At 36.9% G+C, this 26,524-nt stretch overlaps 1 protein-coding gene and 1 long non-coding RNA gene across 2 annotated transcripts; one reads left to right on the top strand and one right to left on the bottom strand.

The window, feature by feature from the left end:
* Nucleotides 1-14,907: 14,907 nt before the first annotated feature.
* On the bottom strand, nt 14,908-16,896 carry LOC121802980 (probable isoaspartyl peptidase/L-asparaginase 2). The gene is made up of 4 exons (XM_042202678.1): nt 16,632-16,896; nt 16,289-16,522; nt 15,739-15,825; nt 14,908-15,620 (listed from the first exon to the last, which is right to left on the bottom strand). Exons 1-4 carry the CDS (start codon nt 16,791-16,793, stop codon nt 15,117-15,119), a joined length of 987 nt encoding a protein of 328 aa, XP_042058612.1. The 5' UTR covers nt 16,794-16,896; the 3' UTR covers nt 14,908-15,116.
* Nucleotides 16,897-21,768: 4,872 nt separating this feature from the next.
* LOC121803094 lies at nt 21,769-22,823 on the top strand. The gene is made up of 2 exons (XR_006050911.1): nt 21,769-22,421; nt 22,505-22,823. It is a non-coding gene; the product is annotated as an uncharacterized LOC121803094 (long non-coding RNA).
* Nucleotides 22,824-26,524: the final 3,701 nt, after the last annotated feature.

The raw sequence follows: 26,524 nt of genomic DNA, 5'->3' as shown, positions 1-26,524 counted from the left end.
CAAAGTTAAGAGATTAAATTGTTGGAATATTTTCATCGTACAAAAATAACATAATTACAAAGAACAATTAAAAAAAGAATGCAACTCAACTATATAAGTTGTCTCCTCTCTATTTTAGCTTTTTATTTGTTTTATATATATATATATATATATATGTTTTTTTTTCAGGACCGCCATCTTATTCTCTCATGGTACAAAAAAAGAAATTACAGTATTCAGTGGTAGAGATGTCAATTTAGTTTTTTGATGAGTGTTGATTTGAATAGATTATAAAGGATTGAGTAAAAAAACTTATGAAAAAGATAAATTGTTTGATAATGTTGGGCTAATTAATCAGTTAAATTTCGTTATTTGCTTCTTAAATTTTACTACTCCATCCGTCCCCAAAAAATATGCACTTTGGGTTCGGTACGAGTTTTAATGCAAAATTGGTAAAGTAAGATAGATGTAGAGAAAAAAAATAATTAAAGTATTGTTAGTGGGGAATAGATCTCACCTCATTAGAGAGAAAAAAGTTTCCAATATTGGAAAGTGTATATTCTTGTGGGACGGACTAAAAATGAAAGAGTGCATATTCTTGTGGGTATGGAGGGAGTATTATTTTGCTTATGAATGTGTTTTAACTTAAAGTGTTGTTCCGGATGCATGTGATATAATTTAATTTTTTTGTCAACAAGTTGATAGTTATCGTTTCACTTAATGAGTCTTCACCAAGTTTGTATCGAAAAATTTCTGTCATGATTTTTTCATTTATACTATAAAAAAGGATGTATTGAGAAAAATGTTACTCCGTGTCAAGGAAAATGACCTCTTTTTTAGGTAGCACGAGATTTTATGCAATTTTATTTTATATGTTAGGTGAAGAGAAATAAAATAAGAGAGAGGAAAAAATAAAACACAGTTTTTACTTTTAATAATGAATCATCTTAAATTAATTCGACGAACAGTAAAAGAAAATGTGTCATCTTCTTATCAGTGTTATTTATCTCTCATAAAATTACTCTATTCGATATTGCAATAACATAGTAACACTTTTACAATTAATAAGAATAAGATCAATTGTCTTGTTTGGCAAAACACGATCTAGTTTAAGTGTTTAACATCATCCTTCTTTTACATGATTAGAGATTTCAAGTCGAATCCCAATTTCTCATTTTCTAACCAATGCATGCTGAAAAATTCATATTTACATTTAAAATGACTCATATCGTTAGTAAATTTTTAAACAAAATATTCGAACGTGGAGGGGATTATTAGAGCATCTGTAACGCCATGGGCCGGGCCGCAAATCGTGAGTCCCGGCCCGTCCCATGCATTACACGGAAGGACGGCACGGCTCAGGCCCGTCCCAGGGCCGCGTTCCCGGCCTGGGGAGCGTCCCGCGTCCCGGCCCGGGACGGGGTTGCACGGTGACGGGCCGCATGTCCCGCGTCCCGGCCCAGCGTTACACGCTCTTCGGGCCGGGCCGCAAATCTAATTTTTTTTTAATTCGATGTCTATAAATACGAGCTTGCATTCCATCCATTTCAATCCCGCGTTCCATTTCAATACTCTATTATACCCTTTGTTTCGGCGCCAATGGATTGGTTCAACGGCGATCAACGTGAGATGGAGGAGTTCGTTAACTCGAACAATTGGTACATACCGTCGTCGCAACCATCGCAGATACAACCTAGTCTGGGAGTCGGTAGCAACGTCGACATTACATCGCCGGTCAACACCGAAGAGTTCGAGCTCAGTGAGATGGAGCCCGCTCAAGAGCGGGGAAAGGAGAAGGTCGGGAAGGAGGATGGGCCGAAGAAGTACACTCCGCACGAGACATTGTGGCTTGCGAGGAACTACATCGATGTCGCCGAGGATCCTATCATCGGCAACCAGCAGACCGGCAAGGCTTTTTGGGAGCGGATTGCGCAGAAATATAACGCTGGCCGTCCGAAAGGGTCGATCGAGCGTAGCTACGTGAAGCTGCGCAAGCATTGGGGCCGGGTCCAGGCGGATATGAGCAAGTGGAACGGAAAGTGGGCCAACGTAGTCCGTATGTGGCCGAGCGGGCACAACGAGGCGGACCTCGTCGAGAAGGCGAAGGATGCGTTCTTCACTGACGGGAAGAAGACCTTCAAGTACTTCGAAGTTTGGAAGCTCGTCGAGAAGAGCCCGAAGTACACTAGCGGTGCCGAGCCGGCGACAACAGGTGCGGCGAAGAGAACCAAAGTTTCCGCCTCCGGAAACTACTCTTCGAGCGAAGGAGGTCCGGCGATCGACCTCAACGTGACGGACGACGATGTCTTCTGCTCCTCTCCTAGCATTCAGAGCCGCCCGATAGGAACAAAGGCTACCAAGAGGAAAGCAAAGGGGAAGGCAGCTGCGAGCAACTCCGCTATGGTGCCACCGCCGACCAATCTGTCTCTGGATAAGATGGCCGACACTTTGTCGGAGATGAATATTACATGGCGGATGAGCCAGCTGACGGAGTTGACATCGAGGGATACATCGAAGATGTCGGACGAGGAGATCGAGTTGCACCGTGAGATGATCGCCTACCTTCGCGCCCAAATGAAGAAGTAGTAGTCGTGGCCCGGGTTTCTTGTATTTCAAATTTGCTTCGTCTAGTATTATAATGTTAATTTCTAATGAACAATGCATTTTCCCGGTTTCAATTGTTCAACGAATTGCGTTTACGAGTTAAATAGGTTGGAGTTGTGAATAGTGTCATTTATTAGTTGCGGCCCTGGCCGCAACCTGCAGGGTTACAGCAGTTGGGGTCTGGGCCGCAACTGTAGAGGAATGATGACGTGGAGAGGACTTGGGGCCGGAAATGGGGACGGGGTTAATGATGCCCTTACTAGTACTACATAAAATCACGGATTAAACTGGATATTTATCAATTCAAATAAAACAGGAGTATTATTTGATACATTGAATACAAGCTGCCTTATTTAATGAAGTAAAACAGAAGTTGAGCGGCCGTTACTAGTCGGTTACAGCTGTATCTCTATCTTCATTGTCATAGTCACGTGCTACCGACGACCATTCCTCACCCATAAATGTCTCTTCCCCGTACCTCACACGTGCATTCCTTGCTAATTCATGCGTATCCAGCACGTGATCACTGCTCCTTCACACGAGTCTCTCATTCTTCTAAATCCTTTCTCTAATTCTTTTTTCTAAGTACTTAATTTGAATCAATTATAATATTATCTCTGAAACAAGACTTTAAATATAACATTATTTATAGGTATTTGAAGTTTGGTTCATTTCCTTGAAATTTCATTCCAACTCATCATTAGCTCAATTTTACACAAATCTTGCTTATCGTTGGCAATAAACTAATTTAGCTGGGATTATACATACATGAGCAGCAGAAATATTTTAAGACATGTAACACTTCCAAATGAAAATAAAGAGTGATACAGAAATACTCCATTATGTTACATATCTCAGCATTATTTATTTTATGTTTTTAAAGTATAGTATTTAGTTTGATTCTTATAACTCAATAAATATTACTCCTACTACTCTTAATACCATTAATTTTGCAAAATATTAAAAAAAAATTCAAGTTTATTTTATTATTTCATTCATTGTTTGAAGTTATAGTTAAAAATTGAAATTTTGATTTTATGAAATTTTAAAATTTAGTGATGTGTAATTTGGATTTATTAGAATCAAAATAAATATACATAATAAAATAAATAATGTTAATATGGAGTAAACGAAAACAGTATTGTCATATATTGGTTTACGCCTTTCTCTTCGTATATGTGTGATTTGTGGGATACTATATCATAGGAGTATAAAACAACTTATTTTTATAAGAGCATCCATAGTGGAGCGGACGATAGCCCGGCTTATGCATCATCCGCCCCATCGTCCTTCACTGTAGCTCCACGCCCTATGCGATTTCCATCCTCCGCGCCCTATGCATCCTCCGCGGATGATGAACCATATTTTGCATCCTCTGGCCTATCCTCCGCCCCATTGCGGGGGTAAGGAGGATAGGTCCGGACGATGCACAATCTTCTTTTTTTTATATTTTCTTCTATGTATATCACCAATTTTTTAACTTCATTTCACACTTTTCACTCCACTCTCTTCCCCATCTCAATTTCTCTCTAAATTCAATAATGAATTTCGACGATTTTCCAAATTTGCAACCATAAAATAGAAAAAATAAAAAATAAATACTGACAATAGGATTTGCCTTTAATATGTGGTGTTTTTATATTTATTCTTGCTAATTGATATATTTGCAAACATAAAAAATAAAAACAAATAAGTACAAAATAGTAGTTAAAATTATATGGTGGATTATAGTGCGTCCCACTGCAGGTGAATAGGATGGAGGATAAAATGCTGATGTGGCGGAGAACAGGGTGCCATATAGTACGGGCTATAGGGTGCCCCATTGTGGACGTTCTAAAGCCCATAAATATACTTCAAATTTCCTAACAATTTTTTTCTTTCAACGTTATTTTTTTTAAATTATTCTTTAATTAGCAATAGGAATCCGACGTTTGGAAAGCTTCTTTAGAGCATTAGCAATGGGGCGCCCTAAGGCGCGCCCTATGGCGCGCCACGTCAGCAGTTTTATCCTCCTACCTCCCCACCTGCAGTGGGGCGCCCTAAGGCGCGCCCTAAAGTGCGCCCCATAGGGCACCACATCATCATTTTATTGTTTTGTTTAATTAATTTAACTGTTTTCAAATAACAAGTAACGAGTAAATAAAAAACAGTCTAAATAACAAACGACGAAATTTTAATAAAAAAAAGTTACATCATTGAACTAATAAAAAAAAAACTAAGTCGGACCAATTCCCAACTTCCGACGCAGCACATCGAGTAACGCCCGGAGATATTCGACTTCGTCGGGGTCGGTACACTTCTTGAGGGCCCTGTGCGTCTGCAACATTGTCCTTGCCATCGACGTTGTTGCTAACGACTCAAACGCGGTGGCCGTCTGGGTCGGGAGCTCTACCGGGACCGGAGCTTGGGTTGCAGCGGTCGACGATGAGGTCGCGGTCGCCTTCCCTTGGCCTTCGCAGCCTTGACGCCGGGAGGACGCAGGAAGGACACCGGTGTGCCGGAACTCCCTTCATCCACGTACGTCCGGTTGAGGTCAACCGGGTGACTGCCGCTGCCGCTGCTCGTGTAGTCACCAACTTCGGTGACCTTCGTCCTCTTCGGCGCACCAGTGTGCAGAATTCCACCTTGGAACTTCTGCTTCTTCCTCAAGAGCGCCTAGATGGCCTCGTGCTTGAAATCGCCGAACATCGACCTGTACGACAACATCGCTTTAATGCGCACGTCGCTCGCGCTCTCGCCGCTCACCTGTGACCGCGTGAACTTCTCGAACTCCGCCGCGTACAAGTTCACTTGCTTCTTGACTTGATCCCAGTGCTTGCGGAGTTGCTCACGCTTGCGCTTGTACGCGGTCGGCGGCTTGACCGAATTGTAGAGGTCCGCGATGCGTTCCCAGTACGCGATCTGTCACTAGTTGTTCGTGAATATCGGATCTTCCGATATATCTACCCAACACCGTGCCATCGTCCACGGTCGATCGTCCGCGACCTCCATTGTCCGCGCTATCATCCGCGATCGAAGTATAGGGCGCGACTATCGTCCGCGCCCTATGACGCGCACCCACAATGGGTGCGGACGATGGATGGCGCGGACGATGCGCGCCATCGGGCGTGCCATCGTCCGCCCATTGCAAATGCTCTTATGCAAGTCTAGAGCACATGGTTTTGCCAAATTGTCTTTTAATTATTGTTATGACCCGATTATTTTTAACAGTTCATACGGATCTACGGAAAACTGAACCACACGAAGTACTTTCATTTTTGCTTTATTTGTTTCCGTTTCCTATTTTAATCAAAAGTAGCAATTCTTATTATAGCCCAACATATATAAAAAAGCGCACACACTATCGTTAGGCTAGGTATAGAGGTCTGAAAATTTTCTTAATGCGGCTCTGGATTCAATGGTTACCTAACCAATTAAAAAATTATCTCAATTGTAATCGGAATACATACTTTTTCTCATGCAAGTACACTGTACAAGCGAGGAATTTGAATAATGTCATGCGGCCACATTATGGCCAACCATAAATTAATTAAATAATAAAAAAATTGATTTTTTTTCAAATTTTTGGTTTAATACTACTTGATTCTACTTTTATATCATCTTCATTCTATGTTTTGCTCAACATGTTAGTGTTGCTCTTTCGTAGTTTTTGCTCAACTTATTACTACTGTCATTTCTTGATTGTTGCTCAACGTATACAGTAATTCGTGATATTAATGTGTTTTACGTAATGGAATTCAAAGATAAGTATCAACTCACAAGTCCATTCACACACATATAAGTTTATATCGGTAATTCTAATTTTTTATACATTAAATGGACTAAATTAACTATTTATAGCCAGCCACATTAAGACAATTTAGCATCCCTCTTATTTTTTCATCTTGTAGATGTAGAAACTGTGTGTTTAATTTTCAATGATTATTCTCTGCATTTTGGGAGTAATAAATAATTTCAGTTCATGTAAGGCTTTTGTCGCAGACTCACAATAAATAATGTGCGTATACACAGATATATACATTACATATATGTATGGCCATATAGGGGTGTGTGTGTGTGTGTGTTGAGAAGAATTCAACAATCTTAAAAGTTTACAAATTGTCAAATTCTATTATGGAGTATTATTGTAAACAACCAATAAAAATACATTTTACCCATGCATTAATGCAACTTATAGTAAAATGACCATTATTATTAAATAAAAGGAAACCTCAAATCATTTTATCCACTAACATTTGCAATTTGCCATATAATTCCAATATCTGTATAATTATTTAAAACGACTTAAAATATACTACTCCATCCGTCCTATAATAAATGACACACTTGAGTAATGACACGAGATTTGAGAAGATATTTTGTATGTTAGATGAAGAGAGAAAATAATATATTTATATTAATATGAAAGAGAGTTTAAAAAAAAAGAGAAATGTAATATCTTTTGTGGAACAAACTAAAAAGGAAAGTGTAAGTGTGTTTCATATATTATAGGACGAAGGGAGTAATATTTATTAGTAGGTGCGTTTCGTAACTCATCATGATAAAGTAATTTGAGAGTTAAAGAAAACAGTAAATTTTAGAGCAAGAGTGATAAATTTAACCTTTTATTCAAATATCCCAGCTTTATTGTTTCACTCATGGATAAGAAAAGAACAAAGCAAGAAGTAAATAGCTTTTACCCATAAAGTAACAAATGGTGAAAGCATCTTTAGCAAAATTGTCGAAGAAGATATATAGAGTGTGTTGTGAATGATACCGTCCAAAATGACTAGCTAGAATATTATTGTTTGGTGTTAGATTTTATAAACTAATTAGAGCAGAGGCGGACATACGTTATAGGATGGGACCCCCAATTATTTGCATTTCGATTATATATTATATATGCGTATGATCCATTATATATTCATTTCATTTGCTTGCTCAGTTGGTCATAGTATAACACATTTTCATATCTAGTTCATTAGATGATACTATTTTGGTGGAAGGTAGTTCTTCATTATAGTACTTATAGTTCATAAGATGAGACAATTTTGACGGACGGATGAAAATGGAAAGATGAGACTTTTTTTAATGGATGGAAAAGATAAGACGGAGTAGTAATTTGGAAACAAAGTTATGGGTTTTTAGTATAACAGAGCTTCATATCTAGTTCATTATCTAATACTTACTTCATAAGATGAGACTATTTTGGTGGACAGTAGTTCATTGTCTAATACCTACTATTTCATAAAATGAGACTATTTAGGTGGACGGATGAAAATGAAAAGATAAGACAGACTATTTTTTATAGACGGAAAAGATAAAACGGAGTACTAATTTGGACCCCCATTGTTAAAATCCTGGGTCCGCCACTGAATTAAAGTACTAAGTTTTGTGAATATTGTTCAACTATGTAGATGGGATAATCTCGGAATAGTAACGCACATGATTAGTCTTGATTTATGAGGCTATCCCCTTAACAAAACTAATTTGATCGATCAGTTAATTAATCTCGTACAAATCAGTATCTTGACAAATTAATATTACGCCACCGAACCAAACTATGCATTCGTCATTGCAAAATCACACACCTCATCGGAATGATAGGAAAACTCTAATTGAATATATATATTTTTTAACATTCAATGTTACAAACATTACTGATGATGCACATAATGTGATAATCAAATTAAATTACTACATAGTAATGCATTGAGTGCAGACAAATATATAATCATGCCAATGTGTGCACACATAGTAAATTACAAAATGAAACAATAATATTACTCTATACACAAATAATATTTTGTTGAAATATAAATTTTCATCAACCATAGTCTATTTTTTAAAAGGTTGCTCTGGAATAAGTTATGTACTTCTAAAAAGTAATCCAAAATTAGGTATTGTACATAAGTATTTAACCATGCTTTTAAAAGAATTTTCTATTGGCAAATTGAAACAAATAAATATAAGAAAATTAGTGGACTTTGATCATGATATTAGAATGGGTTGACTGTTAATAGAGGAAATTTTAGTCGAAAGAGAGAACCGAGACCTTAATTTTAGAAATTTTCATGTATTGAGTAATGACTATGTGATTTTAAAACATTTAGATTTGCATCTACTCTCTCGTCGTCATATTTTTCATTTTCATCCGCCAATTAATAAATGTCACATTTATTTTTTTACTATTTTTATTAATGGTCCCACATTACGCTAATTTTATCACACTCATATTTTTGTTATAAAGTACTCACATAAAAGTAGGACTATGTTTCATTAACTTTTTCCACTATATTTCTTAAAACTCATACCTAATCAAATTATGCATTGTATTAGTGGCGAAGGGAGTATATAAATTGACGGCTACGGTCATATTAGTAATGTAAATTAAACAGTATGATTCTCAAAATCATGTTATCTCTTATTTAGAGCACTAACGTTGTTTTAAATTTATAAGCAAATTAAGCTACAGACCGAGATAAAATTGTCATATTTTTTTCTTTTTTGTGATCCGATTATGTCTCTGCATGATACTCCCTCCGTTTCACAAGAATATGTATTTTTTTCATTTTAGTCCGTCCCATAAGAATATGCATTTTTCAATTTTGGAAACTTTTTCTCTCTAATAAGTTTTGACTCATTTCCCACTAATAATACTTTAATTATTTTTTCTCTCTACATCTCTCTTACTTCACCAATTTTATATTAAAACCCGTGTAGAACCCAAAGTGCATATTCTTTGGGGACGGAGTGAGTATTAAAAATTGCAGGCTTAAATGAAATTTGAAGTGGATGAAACAACACGTAAGAGCATCCACAATGGGGCGCCCTAAAGGGCGCCTTATGCTCCGCTACATCATCATTCTATCCTCCTACCCTTCCACCTGCACTAGGACGCCCTAAAGGGAGCCTTATGCTCCGCTACATCATCATTCTATCCTCCTACCCTTCCACCTGCAGTAGGACGCCCTAAAGTCCGCCCTATAGTTTTCACTACTATTTTGTTAATTAATTTTTTTATATTTTCAAATATGTCATGCAAAATTATAAACAAAAAAAACATTACGATTAAAGGCAATTCCTAAATTACTAAGTAAAAAAAAGTTACAAGAGTTAGAAATAAAAAACAAGTTAACTAAATCCTTCATTATTAGTTCATTCCCAGCTTGCGGCGCAGATCATCGATCATCCATTAGAGGTATTCGGCTTTGCTCGGGTCCTCGCACTACAACGTCCTCCGGTTGGCGGCCGCCTCCAACTCCACGTAGCCATGTCCCGCTGCCGAAGTCGGGGCCGGGGTAGAGGTCCCGATCGGGGTCGGGGCCAGGGGCCTGTGAGGATGTCGCCTTCGCCCTGCCCTTGTTCTTGGCAGCCTTGCTTCCAATGGGACGCCGGGAGGACATTGGTGTGCCGGAACTCTCACCCTCGTACATCGACTGGTTGAGGTTCATCGGAGGTGCGCCGCTGTTGCTGCTCGTATAATCATCGGCGGCGGTGTTCTTCGTCCTCTTTGCTGCAGCCGATAGGGGCAGAATCTCTCCTTAGAACTTCTGCTTGTCCTTCAAGAGGAGCCAGGAGTTGTAATGCTTGAAATCTCCGTACAATGAAATGTACCACGCATGCGCTCTATCGCGCACATCCGTAAAACTCTCGCCGCTACCCTGCTCCCTCAAGCACTTCTCATACTCCGACGAGAAAAAATTGACCTGCTTCTTCACCTGATTCCAGTGCTTGCGGAGCTGCTCCCTATGGCGCTTGTAGGCGGCCGGTGGCTTGGCCTCGTTGTAGCGATCAGCGATGCGCTCTCAGTACGCTATTTGCTTTTGATTGTTGGCAAACACCGGGTCCTCTGAAATATCAATCCAACACAGGGTCAAGACGATGGTTTCATCCGAGTTGTAGTTCGTCTTCCCTGGGGCGAACTCTTCATTCTTCTCCGGAACCGGCAACTTCTGGGCCCTTTGCCAGTTCCACTTCTTCTTGGTGGCGGAGCCCGAGGCGGCGGCGGCGCCAGTGGGAGACTGCTCCATGTCTGACAGCTCGTACGAATCCGTACTGAAATCGGGATCGTACTGGGTGTTGGAGTCACATGGTTGGTATTCATCAGGGTCTGTACCCTGCCACCGTGCACCACCACTGAACATCGGACTATTCGGACTTGGTTAATCACCGGGATTCATTTTATAGTGTATGGAAGAGTGGAGTGAATGGAAAAGTAGAGTTGTGGTGTATATATATAATAAATTTTGAAGAATTTTAAAAAATAAAAAAAAAAGGAAAACGCGTTCCATCGTCCGCCTAGTCGAAGGACTATCGTTCGTGGACGAAGCATAGGGCGCGGACGATAGATGTGCCATCGTTCGCCGTCAGCCCCACTAGGGATGCCCCAAGACTTGGATGTGATAATGGGGTTAATGATAACCCGTAAAATACGGGTAAGGCTGACCCACGAAGAACTCGGATCCGGAGCAAGTAGTAGGCGGATCGGATCTCCTGTCACAAGTTTGTTGAGTGGGACCCAAGCGTTGTGATTTGTCGTTTAGTTGCTTTGGCCTAACCGCTTCGTGCCTTTAGTTTTGTCAACTAATTTTGCCAGCTACTAATCACTCTGTTTCATGATCCCAATGCTCTTCCCCTCTCTCCAATGTGATTGATTGATAGCTCCATCACCTCCACTCAATTATCACTAATGGGATGAGGATAACTCAGTTAAAATTTCACTAGTATCCGTCTATAACAACAAAATATGCAATTTTTTTACTCCTAATTACTCTTACATCTAAATAAATGGGAGTATATAAAGAAATTGAAGAAAAACAAATCATTTTACAATCATATATTAACATGAATAATAATTGCTTATTTTTAAAATGAACAATAACTTTTTTCTCCTAATAACATGAATAATAATATTAATACTGATAATGTCATTTATACATGAATAATTATATTTTATAGCAATATTTATTACCTAAGTTTTAATAGATATGATCATAGAGAGATGTAATCAAATGATAATATCTTTTCTAATAAAAATAGTAGTAGCAGTAGTACTCCCTTCGTTCCTTGTTAATAGAGATAATTTTTTGGCACGAAGTTTAAAAATAATGTGTTAAATGGATGGTGAATAAAGAAAGAGAGATGAAGATAAAATAAAGTAAAAGAGAGAGTTACTTTTTGTCAAATATAGAAATGACTCAATTATCTTGGAACTTATTGAAATAGAAAAATGACTCTATTAAAATGGAATTGAATAGAGTATAATTTTAGGTCATTCCAGATCTGATGTTAATAGATAACAGATAATATTAACACAATGTGTCATTTAATCTCAATTGATATGTAACAAGTTGACATTCATATACTTTAATCTCGATTGACATTTTTATGAACAAAGTTGAAATTCGTGTGGTTTAATCTTGACGGTTCATTCTCTAGATTCAATCATCCACATTGTGTAGTTGTTATCCACTAAATAATTATAGCAGTAGTAATATTTTTGTAGGATCCTATTAGTATTCATGTCATTCCTGACATTTCATGCTTAATGAGTAGTCAAATTTATTATGTTCATTTACCTTGAGATGATATAAATTTCTATTATTCACCTCTCATTTTCCACGTCATCTTTGAGATCTTAAATATTAAGAAGTTACATTCTCTGAATCGTATGGTGTCATATCTTTCTTATTAAAAAAAGCCATAGATTGCGTTTAATACAAAAGTTGAATAATCCATGTCTAATGCATATATTGATTATCATTTCCTTTTCGAGTTATTTGGTTATAAATTTGGTAAATAAGAATTGAATGCAATTTATTTCGTTAAAGTGAAGCATATAGGAGTCTCTTTTTAATTACTATGATATCACAAACTTAAATCGTGAATAACGTGGTTTAAGTCGCACCATGTGAAGGAAAAGTTATTGCATAAGAGTGACACATGGGACCCATTATTATTTAACTATTTAATCTAATTGGGAAAAAACGGCTAAAAGCACGATTATGAACATGAGTTTTGCTGAGAAATTAAAAATATACTCCTTTTTAATTAGTACTACTTGATATTTCTAATGGAGTAGTCAATATCAAATCAGAAATAAAGTCGGCCACGACAAGAAAAAAATGTTGTGGCCTAATTTTAATTTAGTTAATGATAGAAATCCATGAGTTTCATCTTAAAACTGTCTCATGAGATTTATAGTTATATGTCATTTTTTTTATTTTCATATGTTATTTTCCTCAAACCCTTCAAGGGTCAGTCATTTTTTTCGATTTCAGCCTGGGTCAGTCGTTTTTTTCGATTTCAGCCCAGATATACTGCTGGGTCAGTTAATTTTAGTCCACAATCGGTGACCCGCCCTGATACCATGATAGAAATCCATGAGTTCCATCCTAAAATCAATTGGTGATAGGAGGAGTGACCCATGAGATTTATATACTAGTTTCAGTTTTCTCTTGACACTGATGTGGGACAGTTATATATTATTTTTTATTTTCAATTGCCAACAGTTTAAGGCTTTAACTAATTGTGGTGAACCAAACAAAAGCGATCCATTCTTATCATGATCATTTGTGTTAATTATTGTTTAGAACCAGTACATATTTTTCCACTATTTTAGATGATGTAATGGTTTCAAGAAAACAAATTTTTTATGATTAGTTCATATAATATGTACTCCTTTCTTGTTAGGCAAATGGTATCAACAATTAATTCTATCCCATTTCATAGACAGAAAAAATAACTCGATTGCTCAAGAAAAGGGTAATTTTAACTCGATGAGCTGATCCAATCTATATCCCCATTAATAAAACGTATTTAAATGGAGTAATATTTTTATATGCTCAACTAAAGACATATCGTACATGTTGTAGTGGTTGTTTTTCATTTGGATAAACAATGATTCTTCATTTATATTTGTGGTTGCAGATGTGACTCAAATTCCAAAGTTATTAATTGGAGGAGAAACTTATTACAAATTACCAAATAAATTGCCTTTCATCATTAGGGCTGGGGAAAAATACCGAAATGCCGAAATATCGGCCTTATCGAACCGAAAAAATACCGAAAATACCGAATTTTCGGTATACCGTGATTTTTCGGTACGGTATGATACCATACCGAAATATTTCGGTAAGGTAAATGTATGAATTTTTATATACCGCGACATACCGAAATTCGATATATACCGTAATTTAAGGTATATACCGTAAAATATGAATATAATAATATATAAAGTATTTTATATATTTTTAAATTATAAAATTTATTGTGAAATATAATATAATATGAATAAAATATACTAGTATTTAATACCCCGTATATTATTTAAATTACTATAAAATATAAATAGTATTCTAAAAACTCAAATATTCAATTTTCATTGATATTGAAAGTAAGGTATACCGCAAAAGTATGGTATACCGAACTTTGGTACGGCATACCAAAAATGAGGTACGATATCAGTTTAAAAATTCTCCATACCGAAAATAAGGTATACCGAAGTTCGGTATACCGAAAATTTTGGTAAGATAAAGGTATGATTTTTTCGCATACCGAATTTACGGTAAGGTATACGGTATGGTGGTTTCGGTAAGGTATACCGTACCTACCCACCCCTATTCATCATAGCATCGCATATGTTACATGGAAACATGATAACTATCCCAAAAGACTAGCCTGTTATGAGAAAAAGTTCATTTAATCTATAAACCCCACGTCAGTTACTTTTACGGCCGATGTGGGACATTGAGTCCGTAACAATCAACCCATCTTAAGGGCAATGTCCTCGTTGATCAAGGTTGGTTCTTTGCAAGGCCACCACTCCGAGTTCTTGTTGGTCACAACGAGTTCTTTGCCGCCCGGCCACCACTCCGAGTCGGCCACAAACGTACTCGTTGGTCACGATGACTTCTTTCCCCGACCATGACTTCGAGCCGCTTGGGCTCTCCATGAAACCTCACACCGGTTACTCTTACGACCGATGTGGACTTTGGGTTCGTAATATGAGTACTATTTACAATTCCATTTCTAACCATATTCAAAAGTCAAAACTCTAAATCCGAAAGCATTTAATTTCTATAGGCCCACTAAATACTTAGCCCATATGACCTTAACGGATCCTCCCCAATAATCCAATTAAAATTAAAAGTATTTTTATAATCTATACTATTTCTTTAGTTAAAAAAATATTTCGGATTTACTATTCCATAATTAAGGCATATGATATTCATATTTCAATTTTTTATAAGTATAATTATAGTACCAACATCCAACTTGCCACCAAGTAACCAAAATTCAGAATACAAGCTAAGCAAAAAAAGAGATATGAGTATATGTTTCTAAAACCAAATAGAAAGAAAGATGTATTCAAAACATTTAGGCAAACAAGTGATACCCTGGCCTGTTGCAACACATACAAAATGTTTCGTACCTAACCCTTCCAAAATTTAGGAATCTAGGCAATTTATTTTTTAGGAAAACACAACATAGCAAATTAGCAATAGCAATAGCAATACTACTACTAAATGAGACTATAAAATATTTATGTACTAATCCCAAATCCCAACTTCCATGAAGCCATCTTCAGTAGCACAGCCCCTAAACATCCCAACCGAATTGAACCCACACACCACCTCCCCTTTGCTCGACACCGCGATGAGCCCGGCCTGGCCACCGCCATCGAGCCGCCGCTCGATCACGAAGTCCACCGCCTCCTGCAGCCCCAAGCCCTTGTACTCCATCACGGCCGCTACGTCACGCGCCAGGGTGCCGCGTATGATGGCCTCGCCCTCGCCCGTGCACGACACCGCACACACGTCGCACGCGTACGTGCCCGACCCGATTATCGGGGAGTCCCCGATACGGCCCGACATCTTGTTCATCAGCCCGCCCGTGGACGTCCCGGCCGCGCACCGCCCCTGCCCGTCCACCACCACGCACCCCACCGTCTCCTGGGCGTACACGCTGATCGGGAGGCCGTTCATCATCAGCGGCGGAGCGTCCTCCGCCTTTTCGCAGATGTCCGACCCGGTTAGAGGGATCCGGTAATCGAACTGTCAATGTATATATTAGTCATGAAAAATGTGAAGGCTATCAAATCAGTGCACATTTAATATCTTTTCAATTTATTCAATCTAAATCAAGAGTTTTGAGTTAGAATCTGGGACATACTATGATGGAGTTGGCTTCTTTGGCCAATTTGAGCATTCCGAGGTTGTCCTCGGTGATGAAGTAGTCATTGTCAACCATCTCCACGCCCTAAAATAAATCCAAAAACACCAAATTAAATCGAAAAAGAAAGAAACAAGCGGTGCATGCACTTTTAGATTTTGGGAATAGGACAAATGGAACAGCAATTTATTGGAGCATAGATATATTTTACTCCCTCTTTCCCATAGAAATATGTCATTTGGGATCAACATGAGTTTTAATGTGAATTGGTAAAGTAAGATAAAAGGAGAAAACATAGTTGAAATTGTGTAATAGATTGTGGAGCCCATAAATGATAAAGGAAAAAGATGAGAAAAAAGTTTCCATAAATGGATATGGAATATGGCCTATTTCTATAGAACTGATAAGTATACTTCAGATAACAAAAGGTGGCCGAGAAGAGAAAATAGACTACTAAAATGCACTTCCCAATAATAGTTGCCACAAATTCCTAATATTACGTTTTTGTGGTTATAATTCGAATCTAAACCTTTGGTCTGATCATAATTACCTGTTGTTTGGCGAATTCCTCGGCGCCGGAGAAAGCAAGATAGGAATGCGGCGATTTGTCCATGACGAGACGGGCGAGAGAGATGGGATTCTTGACGGTGGTGACGCCGGAGACGGCACCGCAGCGGCGCCCGACCCCGTCCATGATGCTGGCCTCCATCTCCACCGTCCCTTTCGCCGTGAGCGCGGATCCACGGCCAGAATTAAACAGGGGATCACTCTCTAATTCTCGAATCTACACGCCCAAATCAAAATCAAAATCAAAATCAAAATCAAAATCAAAATCAAAACATGCATGTTAATTAATTAATTATTGAATGAGAAGAAGAATGGAAAAAACGTACGACGAGCTCGACGACATCAATTGGAGAGAGAGAGGAGCGGAGGGCGGAGATGCCGATGTTAAGGCAACGAGTGAGGAGTTGCCTGGCCTCTTCTTGACGTTGAATAGGGAGGTTAGGATCCACACCAGCGCCGCCGTGCACCGCAATAGCCCAACCGCCCATCTTCTCTCTCGTGAATGCCGGCGTCTCCACCGTGCTTTTGATATATTTGCGGTTTCTGTATATTCAGTTTTGGTAGGATATAAAGAGGCGATGAGAGGTCCACATTCTCTAACCTTATTTATAGACGCCAACGATGCACATACCATTACCACTCCTCTATTTATTACAAAACACGTCATTATATTTCGGACTTCTTTAAAATTCAGTTACAAAGTCCGAATACATAAAATTGTATTTATTTGATACAACTAATCTTTATATTAGGAATCTTCATCAATTTTGCAATATATTATCTGCTCAATGTGTCATCACCGTAAAATATGTTTGTCTGATATATTTTGTAATCGGATAATTGCGAATATGTTAAACTTCGTAGTATTTCATTTTATCAAATTTTACATCTGATTTTTTTTTATTAAATTAGAGTAAATAATTTGTTTTATAATTGGTTTTGGGTTCACATGGCACAACTAGACTACAACTTCGTCAACCTTGCGTCAATCCCAGATATATGAAATAACCTCATTTTTTTGTCACGATATCACAAAATACACGTGGTGCATGAACCTCATGCCTAACATAACAGAAATAATTTATTATTTAATCAATACTATATATGTACTCTCCATATTCTAAAACAATGGTTTTATTTTCAAAAACAGAATTTTTTTTCCTATAATAAAAATCATTGTAATCAATAGCATTGCGTTGCATTGTTATTTTGATTTGTAGGGATATGAATATATGATGAAAACATATGTTGTACATTATTAAATCTATAACTCTATAAGTAACATTAATTAATCGTAGTAAAATAAAAAATTCTAAAAATAATAGCCTTATTAGGAAGTTGATATATTATAAAATTGAGGATGATTAGGATGTGATAAGGATGCTGATTGGTTGATGTTGCTTAGTTGGATGATTAAGATGCCACTAATATTCTTAGATTAGCTTAGAATTGGTCCGAATAAAAAATCATACAGTTAAGGAAGGAATTGCTGCATAATAGTCAACGTGTTGCACGTGTATTTTTTTTAGGTAAGTGTATGTCTGTATCAGATAAAATATTATAAATGATATGAATAAGAAGATATTTTTTGGTATTCTCTTCAATACGGGTTAATTCGAATGGGAATGGAATGGGTGATGGAAGGATTAATTGAATTTGAGATATGAAAAGCTTCATGGCATGCATGAAATATATTAGGCGTTTAGCGTTTTGCCATATCTAGTGGACACAATTTTACGAGTTTGGAATTTGTACAAATTAATAATGAGGTAGTACTATAATTCAAAAGGTGAATCGCATTTTTTTTAAACAATTTAATCAAATATTGGTTTGATAGTCAAAGTATGGATTTATTTTTTCAATTATTTCATGGTGAAAATTTGAGTTTACGCGTGTAATATATGGTTTATATTTTTAACCAAATGACATAAGTTACTCTATGAATAAACAACATTGTTTAATTCATCAACGGTGACACCCATGTATGCTTTTTCGAGTTTCATATTACATAATGTTTCACCAAGAAATATCACCAAATGATCATTGAGAATAAATTCAAACTTTATGCATTTTTTCTAACAATTTTCAAAATTGTGGGACGTACTAGAATTTGACCAAATTTCATGATTAGTATTTATTTTTCAATTTGCCCCAATTCAAATGACAAAGTTGAGGTGTTATGAGACTATCTCCAGTGAGGTTTTGAATTTAATCTCACTTGTTTTCGGACCATGCGGTGTTTATTTCCTAAATTTTAAGTGAACTGTCTAAATTTTCTAAATTTTGACAAAGTTAAGTGTTTTGAGTGAATTGCCTAAATTTTGTGTTTAAGATTTCGTGAAACCAAAGTAGTCTATGATTATCTTAGGTTTTTTTTATACAAGGATGAACTTCGAAAAATTATCATGCTCGAGAATTGAATACATATTACATTTTTTAGGAATATATTATAAATACCTAAATACAGTATACAGATATAAATATATAGAGTTATACTTTGAATTTTTTTCATCATCTTAGTTTTTAAGTAACAGAGAAACAAGGTCCCAGTTTGTGAAAACTTAGACTTTTAGTTGTAATTTCAACCTTTTTTAAAATTTGAAAAAAAAATGCAGTAATATCTTATGGCTAACCTACACTGCTCCACCTCTGCAGCATATATTTAGATGTAAATCAGTTTTACTTAGAGAAAAAAAATTGTAACAAAGAGCTAGAATTTTGAGAAATCAACCTTCATAAAAAAGAAAGATAGGCATCAATCCTACTAATTGTTGATGACACCGTGACACGTAATGGATATTCATATAGATAGCTGTAATTAATTTATCTGCAATATAGAATGTTTCGGGCTAATTTAAGATATGATAACCATTTAAAAAATAAAAATATAATAGTACTAGTATTAGATATGACGAGATAGGGTCTAGGGAACTCAATAATATTTAATGTAGAAATTCAAGTGATGAAAAACAATATATTCATCCCTTGATTTGATTAAAGTTAAGCATTTGAATTCGCATATAATATTAGTGATAATATTGTGATTGTCTGTTTCTTGCATCACAATAATTAATTCTCTGGCTATGTCTTTGTGTTTGTACAGAGTTGAAGTAAAATATTCATTTCACGAATGCTATAGTGTAGGTATATTCAACTTCTAATGTAAGTGTGGAACTTTTTTGTACTTGGTATCACGAATGCTAATAGATTATGCTGCAAGTGAGATTTATCTAATAACTAGTATTAACCCCCGTGCTATGCACGGGCCTTACGTTTTTTAAAATAATGAAAACAAATTGTAAATTAGAATAAAATATAAAATAAAATTATTATGTACACATTAAAAAAATATAGTAGGTATTCTTTTTAACGGTGATTGCCTATTCAACACAAATTAAATAGTAGTACATTGTTTTTGGTAGAAAAAGCAGCTAAAGCCTCCCAAAAAAACTAACGAATATAAGGAACACCTAATTTATCATGTAGAAGCAAAATATTAAGCTCCATGGGTGGATTCTCCAGCACATGGATGACCTTGTGTACCCTATAAGCATAATGTGATAACTAATCAGCAACAAAGTTTCTTTCCCTATGCACATGTCGCAACATGACCGAGTTAAAATCTTGAAGCATTTTACGGATTCTGAATATTATGGCCCGATAATTAGTAGAGCTTTCAAAGTGTCCCAAAATCATGGCTACAACTACATAACTATCACTCTCTACTTCCAAAACTTGCACCTCCAATCTTCTAGCCTACTCCAATCCATGAAAAATACACAAAATCTCAGCAAGCAAAATAGAACAAACCTCTTTATTATCAACAAATCAATGTCTCCAATTACCTGCATCATCTCTAATCTAACTCCAATCCTCCTCAAGATCCACAGTAGTTCTCATCAAGATCTGTCGTAGTTCAAAGGTTGGATGTATAGCTAGCCACCTGCATGTTTAGAGATTTATGTTGAATTCGCTCAAATCTATTATTTTTTCTATTTTAAATTGCATTTTCTTTTCGTATCTTTTTCTATGTAGGCGTGCTACTTTTGATATTTAAATTGACAAACAACATTTATTGTTCTTTTTTATGTGGTGTTGATGTGTACATTAATATTCAATCCAAAATATTTAAAAAAATATTTCTGGGCTAATCTTAATAAACATAAGTTTTTTTTACATTTCTATTTTTGACCAAATTTGTTAATTTCGCTAGTATTATTATAATGGAATTGTATTTTCTATACACAGAAGATTATTTAATTCTTGAGAATTAACAAAATATAAAAAAAGCATTTAAACAAAATAACCCCTTCAATTCTAATCACAAATCATAAAATTAATCATGGAGCAATCCTATACAGGATTATGGTATAAATTATTTTTGGTAATTTAAAAATTCATATAACTTTCCACTTATTGTCTTTGATTATTTTTAGATATACATACTTTTAATTGAATGCAATTAGTGGTATAGACCATACTATAATTAAATTGTAGAATTAGATGAGAATTAACTCCATACATACACCCAAATAAACATTCAAATCTTACTATACTTCTCAAATTTTAGATTTGGTATTTGAATATAATTGTAGCAAAAAGGCGTTTCCATCGCCTTGACGGCCCCCACACTTCGGCCCGACATCATGTGAGTGGGTTAAATCAGGGTACGCAGTACTCCGTTAAGGGGGAGACCTTAACCCACTGACTGGCAGAAGCACATCTCCCAATGCCTCACACCAGTGCCTGAGAGATGAAAACAACTATACGACATCAGTGTGATTCGAACCTTGGCTCGTTGTAGCAAGATCTGCCCCTCATTGCCAACTACGTTGCCTCTGCGGGCAGTATTTGAATATAATTAACAATATAACATCTGTAATTGAATATATATTAAAATTAGTAATATGGGGCTTGTTACTGTAACTGAATATAATTAGTAATATAGAACTTACTATAATTAAGTTCTAGAATGATTTGGAATTAACTCCATAAATACATCCTAGTGAATATCCAAATCTTACTATAATAAACCAATAACTTTTGAAATTTAAGGTTTGGTATTCTAGTTTTTTTTAAATTTATAATTTTAATATATTATTCTTTATTTACGTATAATCAATTAAGTTTTACTTACTTGAAGATTTATAAAAAGTAAAGCAATTTATTAGAATAATTGTTTAAATATCAACATTCTTTAAATCTCATTCTAAAAAATTATTATTACTCCATAACTTTGTAGAGTTAATAAATCTTAATTACTTTGATAAATTTTTTTTTAAATTTAAAATATAATATCCATATATATAAGATCATTGATGATTTAATATATAGTATAAGATCTTTGATGATTTAAAATTTGACAAATTTATTAATTTATGACGATATAATATTTATGGTACTAAAGAAGTCATAACCATATTTTCATTAATTAAATATCTTTTTTACAATCCTCTTTTTCTATTTATTGATGAAATATATTTGTGACTATATACTATGCTTGTGTCGACGGCTAATGAGTATTTACATAATCTCATTATTCAAATTAAAAATACTATGTATAAGTTAACATCCTTGATATCAAGTACTATATAATTGATACAAATTAAATTCCTATTTAATTAAAAAGGATATCGATTAGTAGTATATAATTATATACTACTATTATTACTTATTATATAAAATATTAAAAAGCTCAAAATAAAGCCTAAATAGTATACTCCATATTTAATTAAACCCTAATCTTCAAACCTACAGGAGGGGCGCCGCCGCCATTTCCCTCTCTGTCTATCTCTATCTCTCTGCTCTCTTTGTCTCTTCTACGACCACCGCATCCTCATCCCTACTCGCCGCTAGCCATGGCTCTCCACCGCCGTGCATCCCTAATTCAACCCGCCCGCCTGCTTCAGCTATCCCACCAACCTCGGGCAGCCGCCGCTGCCGCCACACCGACAGTTCTCTCGGTCAGCCGCAGCCCGCCGCTTCGCCATTATCTCAGATCTCTCTCGGTATCACTCCCCACCACAATTGTTGCCGCCCCAGCAGCCACTGCATTCGGCGTCTGGACTCGCCGCCGTCACCCTCTGTTCCTTCATGCCGAGTCGCCCTTGTTCCCGGTAAGATATCTTTTTCTTAATTTTGCTTTTGTTTTTTCAAATTTGTAAAAATAAACCCAATGTTTTGGTGTTCAAATTTTCAGAAACGGGTAGATCGAAAGATTCTACCTTTGTCGGTAGCCAGAGTGGCCGCCGGATTCCGGCCAGAATCACCCCATGGATGAAATTTGTTGTTTGAATTAGCATTTATGTAGATTTGTTACATAGAAATATGGCAATGGTGTAAGTATCTTGTTGGAGAAGACACACCTCATGGCTCATTGCACTTCTCAAGACATCTCTAAGAAATATTCTGCACAAGGAGCTCAAGATGGCGTGTGAAATGTTCTTAACATAGCCTGTTTTAAATGACCAAAAGGTTAAATAAAATAGCTTCACATTTTCCCTCCAAAGAGGATAAAATTGTCTTTTTATCAAACTGTCACTTTAGATTAGTATAGATTATCCATACAAAATTCGAGATTAAGAATTTTTACTAAATGAAACGGGAAGGAAATTTAGCGTAGGGCTATAGCAATAATACTATAATGGCAAATCATATTATAAATTTATAACTTCATCCTTAACAAAAATCTTCACTTAGATATCAAACATGAATTAACATGATTACATTTACATAAATAAATTTACCATGAAAAATAGGTAGTCATGTAGGACGGCCTCAAGTTTTATGGTCGAAATGTGGGCTTGGGTTTTATTGAATTTGAAATGGTTTTGGTTTTGGTTTTGGTTTTGGTTTGGGTTTTGAAAAATAAGAGTTGGTATTGGGCTATAGTAATTTCAAGTGCTCGTATTTGGCTAATTGGACAAAAATAACATTTTTTTAGAGGCATCGATGTGTCTCGGCACAATGGTGGAATAACCTGAATTATTTTGTCAAACAAAATACTACTCATTTTGAATAGAGATTTCCTAGCTCTCTTTATTGGAAGCGTTTAATTTGTACCGAGAATTATTTCTACTCATACACATGTAGAATATTGTAAAGTAGTATAATAGATTTACTTGCAGAACTCGACCATATTGAAGAAAGGAATTACACAACAAGTCATGTTTTAATTGTTCAATACAAAGTACTCCTATTAATGATGAATCTCTGTATTCTTGTCTGTTTTTTTTTGTTGTATAACATTATATGATAGAAGAATTTATAATAATCCTTGCGACAATGACCACAATTAATTATCTATAAGAGCATCCACAATGGAGCCTGGCGCACCGCCTAGTCGAGCGCCGGCGCTAGGCGAACCATTGCAGGAGCCGAAAATCGCCGAGCGGTTTTTCGGAAATGAATTTCGCCTAGCGCTAGGCGGTCAAAATCCGCTGGGCTATGCGCTGGGCGATCCGCTCGGCGCCATTGCAGCGCCCGGATCGCCCAGCGCATAGCCCAGCGGTTTTTTTTTTAAATTTTCGAAATACTATATATACGCGATTTGCACTTCATTTTCATTCGCACCACTTGTATTAACGAGTACTCTCTCTATCTTAATTTTTGTACAAGATCAACACCGAGAAATGAGTAACGCGGGTGGTAGTAGTGGAGGTAGTGGGGGGACGCTGAGGAGTACGAACGTCGAATGGCCGAAGCGTTTGAGGCATATACCAACCGCGGGATAGACCAATGGATGCAAAGAGCCTTGCAGCCGGCGGTACCTCGACCTCGGCCAGTTGTCCATCGCCGACAAGCGATTGATCGTGATCACGTAGCTGCACATCAGCGCCTATACGAAGACTACTTCGCAGAGGAGCCGCGGTTCAACGCCAACCTTTTCAGGCGACGTTTTAGGATGAGCAGAGCCCTGTTTATGCGTATTGTTAACGCCTTGGAGCAGCGATATATGTATTTCTGCTTCAGGCACGATGCGGCTGGCAAACCCGGCCACACACCTATTCAAAAGTGCACTGCGGCAATCCGGCAGTTGGCCTACGGAGGCGCGGCAGACATGTGGGACGAGTACCTCCACATCGGTGAGACGACTTCCCTGGAATGTATGAAGTATTTCTGTGATGGCGTGATTGAAATATTTAGTGATCAGTACCTTCGAAGCCCTACCCCCCAAGACTGTCAGGATCTGATGCAGATGCACGGGGAGAAGCATGGGTTCCCGGGAATGTTAGGCAGCATAGATTGTATGCATTAGGAGTGGAAGAACTGTCCCACTTCCTGGAAGGGGTTCTATACGACCGGCTATAAGGGAAAGAATCCTACGATGATCCTCGAGGCCGTAGCTGATTACCGGCTATGGATTTGGCATGGGTATTTTGGGATAGCCGGGTCGAACAACGGCCTCAATGTCCTCAACTCGTCGCCCCTTTTCAACGAGCAGTTCCACGGCGTCGGGCCGGCCATCAGTTTTGTCGCCAACGACAACCGGCATGATATGGGCTACTACTTGGCCGATGGGATATACCCTAGGTGGCCCGTGTTTGTGAAGACGGTCCGAAGCGCATCAGATGAGAGGAAGGCCTACTTTGCGGCACGACAGGAGTCGGCGCGCAAGGACGTGGAGCGCGCATTTGGTGTGCTCCAGTCTCGATGGGCGGCGGTTAGGGGTCCAACGCGTTTGTGGCATGTCGACTGCATTGCTGATATAATGTACGCTTGTATTATCATGCACAACATGATTGTCGAAGATGAAGGTGTACAACTGACGGATTGGGCTAACGACGATAATGAAGCCGGTCCAAGCCACGGCGTGGCCGTCCCCAACGCACGGAGTGGGGTACCTCGCAATGAAGCCGGCCTCTTCCAAGCACATGCCGACATGCGCCAAACGGAAGCTCATATTCGACTCCAAAAGGATTTAATTGAAGAGTTATGGGCGCGGAGGACTACTCGGAGTTAGTTTTTTTATTTATGTAATTTTTTAAAATGTAATTTTTTTAAAATTTAAATAAAATTGTTGCATTTTCCCGTATCTGTGGCGTAAATTTAATTCCGTATTTTGTGTGATTGTTCATTATTTGTTTTATATAATTTTGAGTGATGTGGCTGGGCTATGGTTGGGCTATTTGCTTGTTTTGTTGATGTGACAGGAGGATTTTTAGTGCTGATGATGTGGCAGGAGGAGTTTGTGGCTAGGCTATGGCCGGGCGAAAACCATTGTGGATGCTCTAACAACTGTGTCATTTAATAAAAAAAAATACAGGTGTTAAATACTGAAATTCAGTTTGAAAATTGAATAATACAGTAAGACAAGACGATTAAGACATAGGATCTGTTGGACCACATTGTACGGCCCAACCCAATCAGATCTTTTTTCACGAAAAAAACACCAACCCACATTATTGTCACAAATTTAGCTATATTTTAGAATTTTATATTTGGCATTACATGAAGATGGGAGACACGTCTAACCTACTCAATCCAATACGATCATCATTGGATACCCTTTCGCATTTATTTAAACCATATTTTGGATTGGAAATCAATTAAATATATGTTTCAATTTTTTCATTGATTTAAAAGATCTCATACTATGGGGAGTTTTAATTTTTCAAAAATTAAATAATGATGGAGGGGTGGTTGATAATAATTTGAGTCACGCAGGGAATATGTATGACAAAAGATTGATGAAATTGTTCTTATCTTTGCCCAAGTCTGGTTACTATCAACTCCTCAATATTGGGACCTCTCTTCAATTCTCCTGCATCTTTTCCCCTACATTTTACATTCATTATTGTACACTCGCTTAAACTAAAAAGATGACAAACTAATAGTATAAAAACAGTCAGAAATAAACGATCTGCAAGACATTATATGTCAATCTTCATCCACCAGAGAGAAGTAGTCTCAACGCATCTATAAAGGAATAAAAAGTTTATTAATCTTAAAGCATGTTTGGGCTGAGGCCCACCCAAGCATAAAATACATACCCATATATTAGGCGTGTCGTGTACCTTAATATAATAATGCGAATCATATGTATCGAGCTATGTCTACCGAAATATACAAGCGGTTGCTAACAAAAAATATTTTTTTGGGTAAATAGTCATTTAAATCACCAAGTTTGGTTAAAATCTTGTCTATCCCACAAAGTTTAAAATCCGCTAATTAAATCACAAAATTTCAATTTTTTGTAGTTTATCCCACAGGTCGAATT

Source organism: Salvia splendens, chromosome 5, assembly GCF_004379255.2.
Source record: "Salvia splendens isolate huo1 chromosome 5, SspV2, whole genome shotgun sequence".
Classification (NCBI taxonomy): Eukaryota; Viridiplantae; Streptophyta; class Magnoliopsida; order Lamiales; family Lamiaceae; genus Salvia; species Salvia splendens.
This window is presented reverse-complemented; position numbering and strand designations above follow the sequence as displayed.

Coding starts and splice junctions, on each gene's coding strand:
- LOC121802980 (XM_042202678.1), bottom strand. CDS start 16,793: ATGGGCGGTTGGGCTATTGCGGTGCACGGCGGCGCTGGTGTGGATCCT. Junction 16,523..16,631: donor TTGATGTCGTCGAGCTCGTC/GTACGTTTTTTC, acceptor TTGGGCGTGTAG/ATTCGAGAATTAGAGAGTGA. Junction 15,826..16,288: donor AGGAATTCGCCAAACAACAG/GTAATTATGATC, acceptor GATTTATTTTAG/GGCGTGGAGATGGTTGACAA.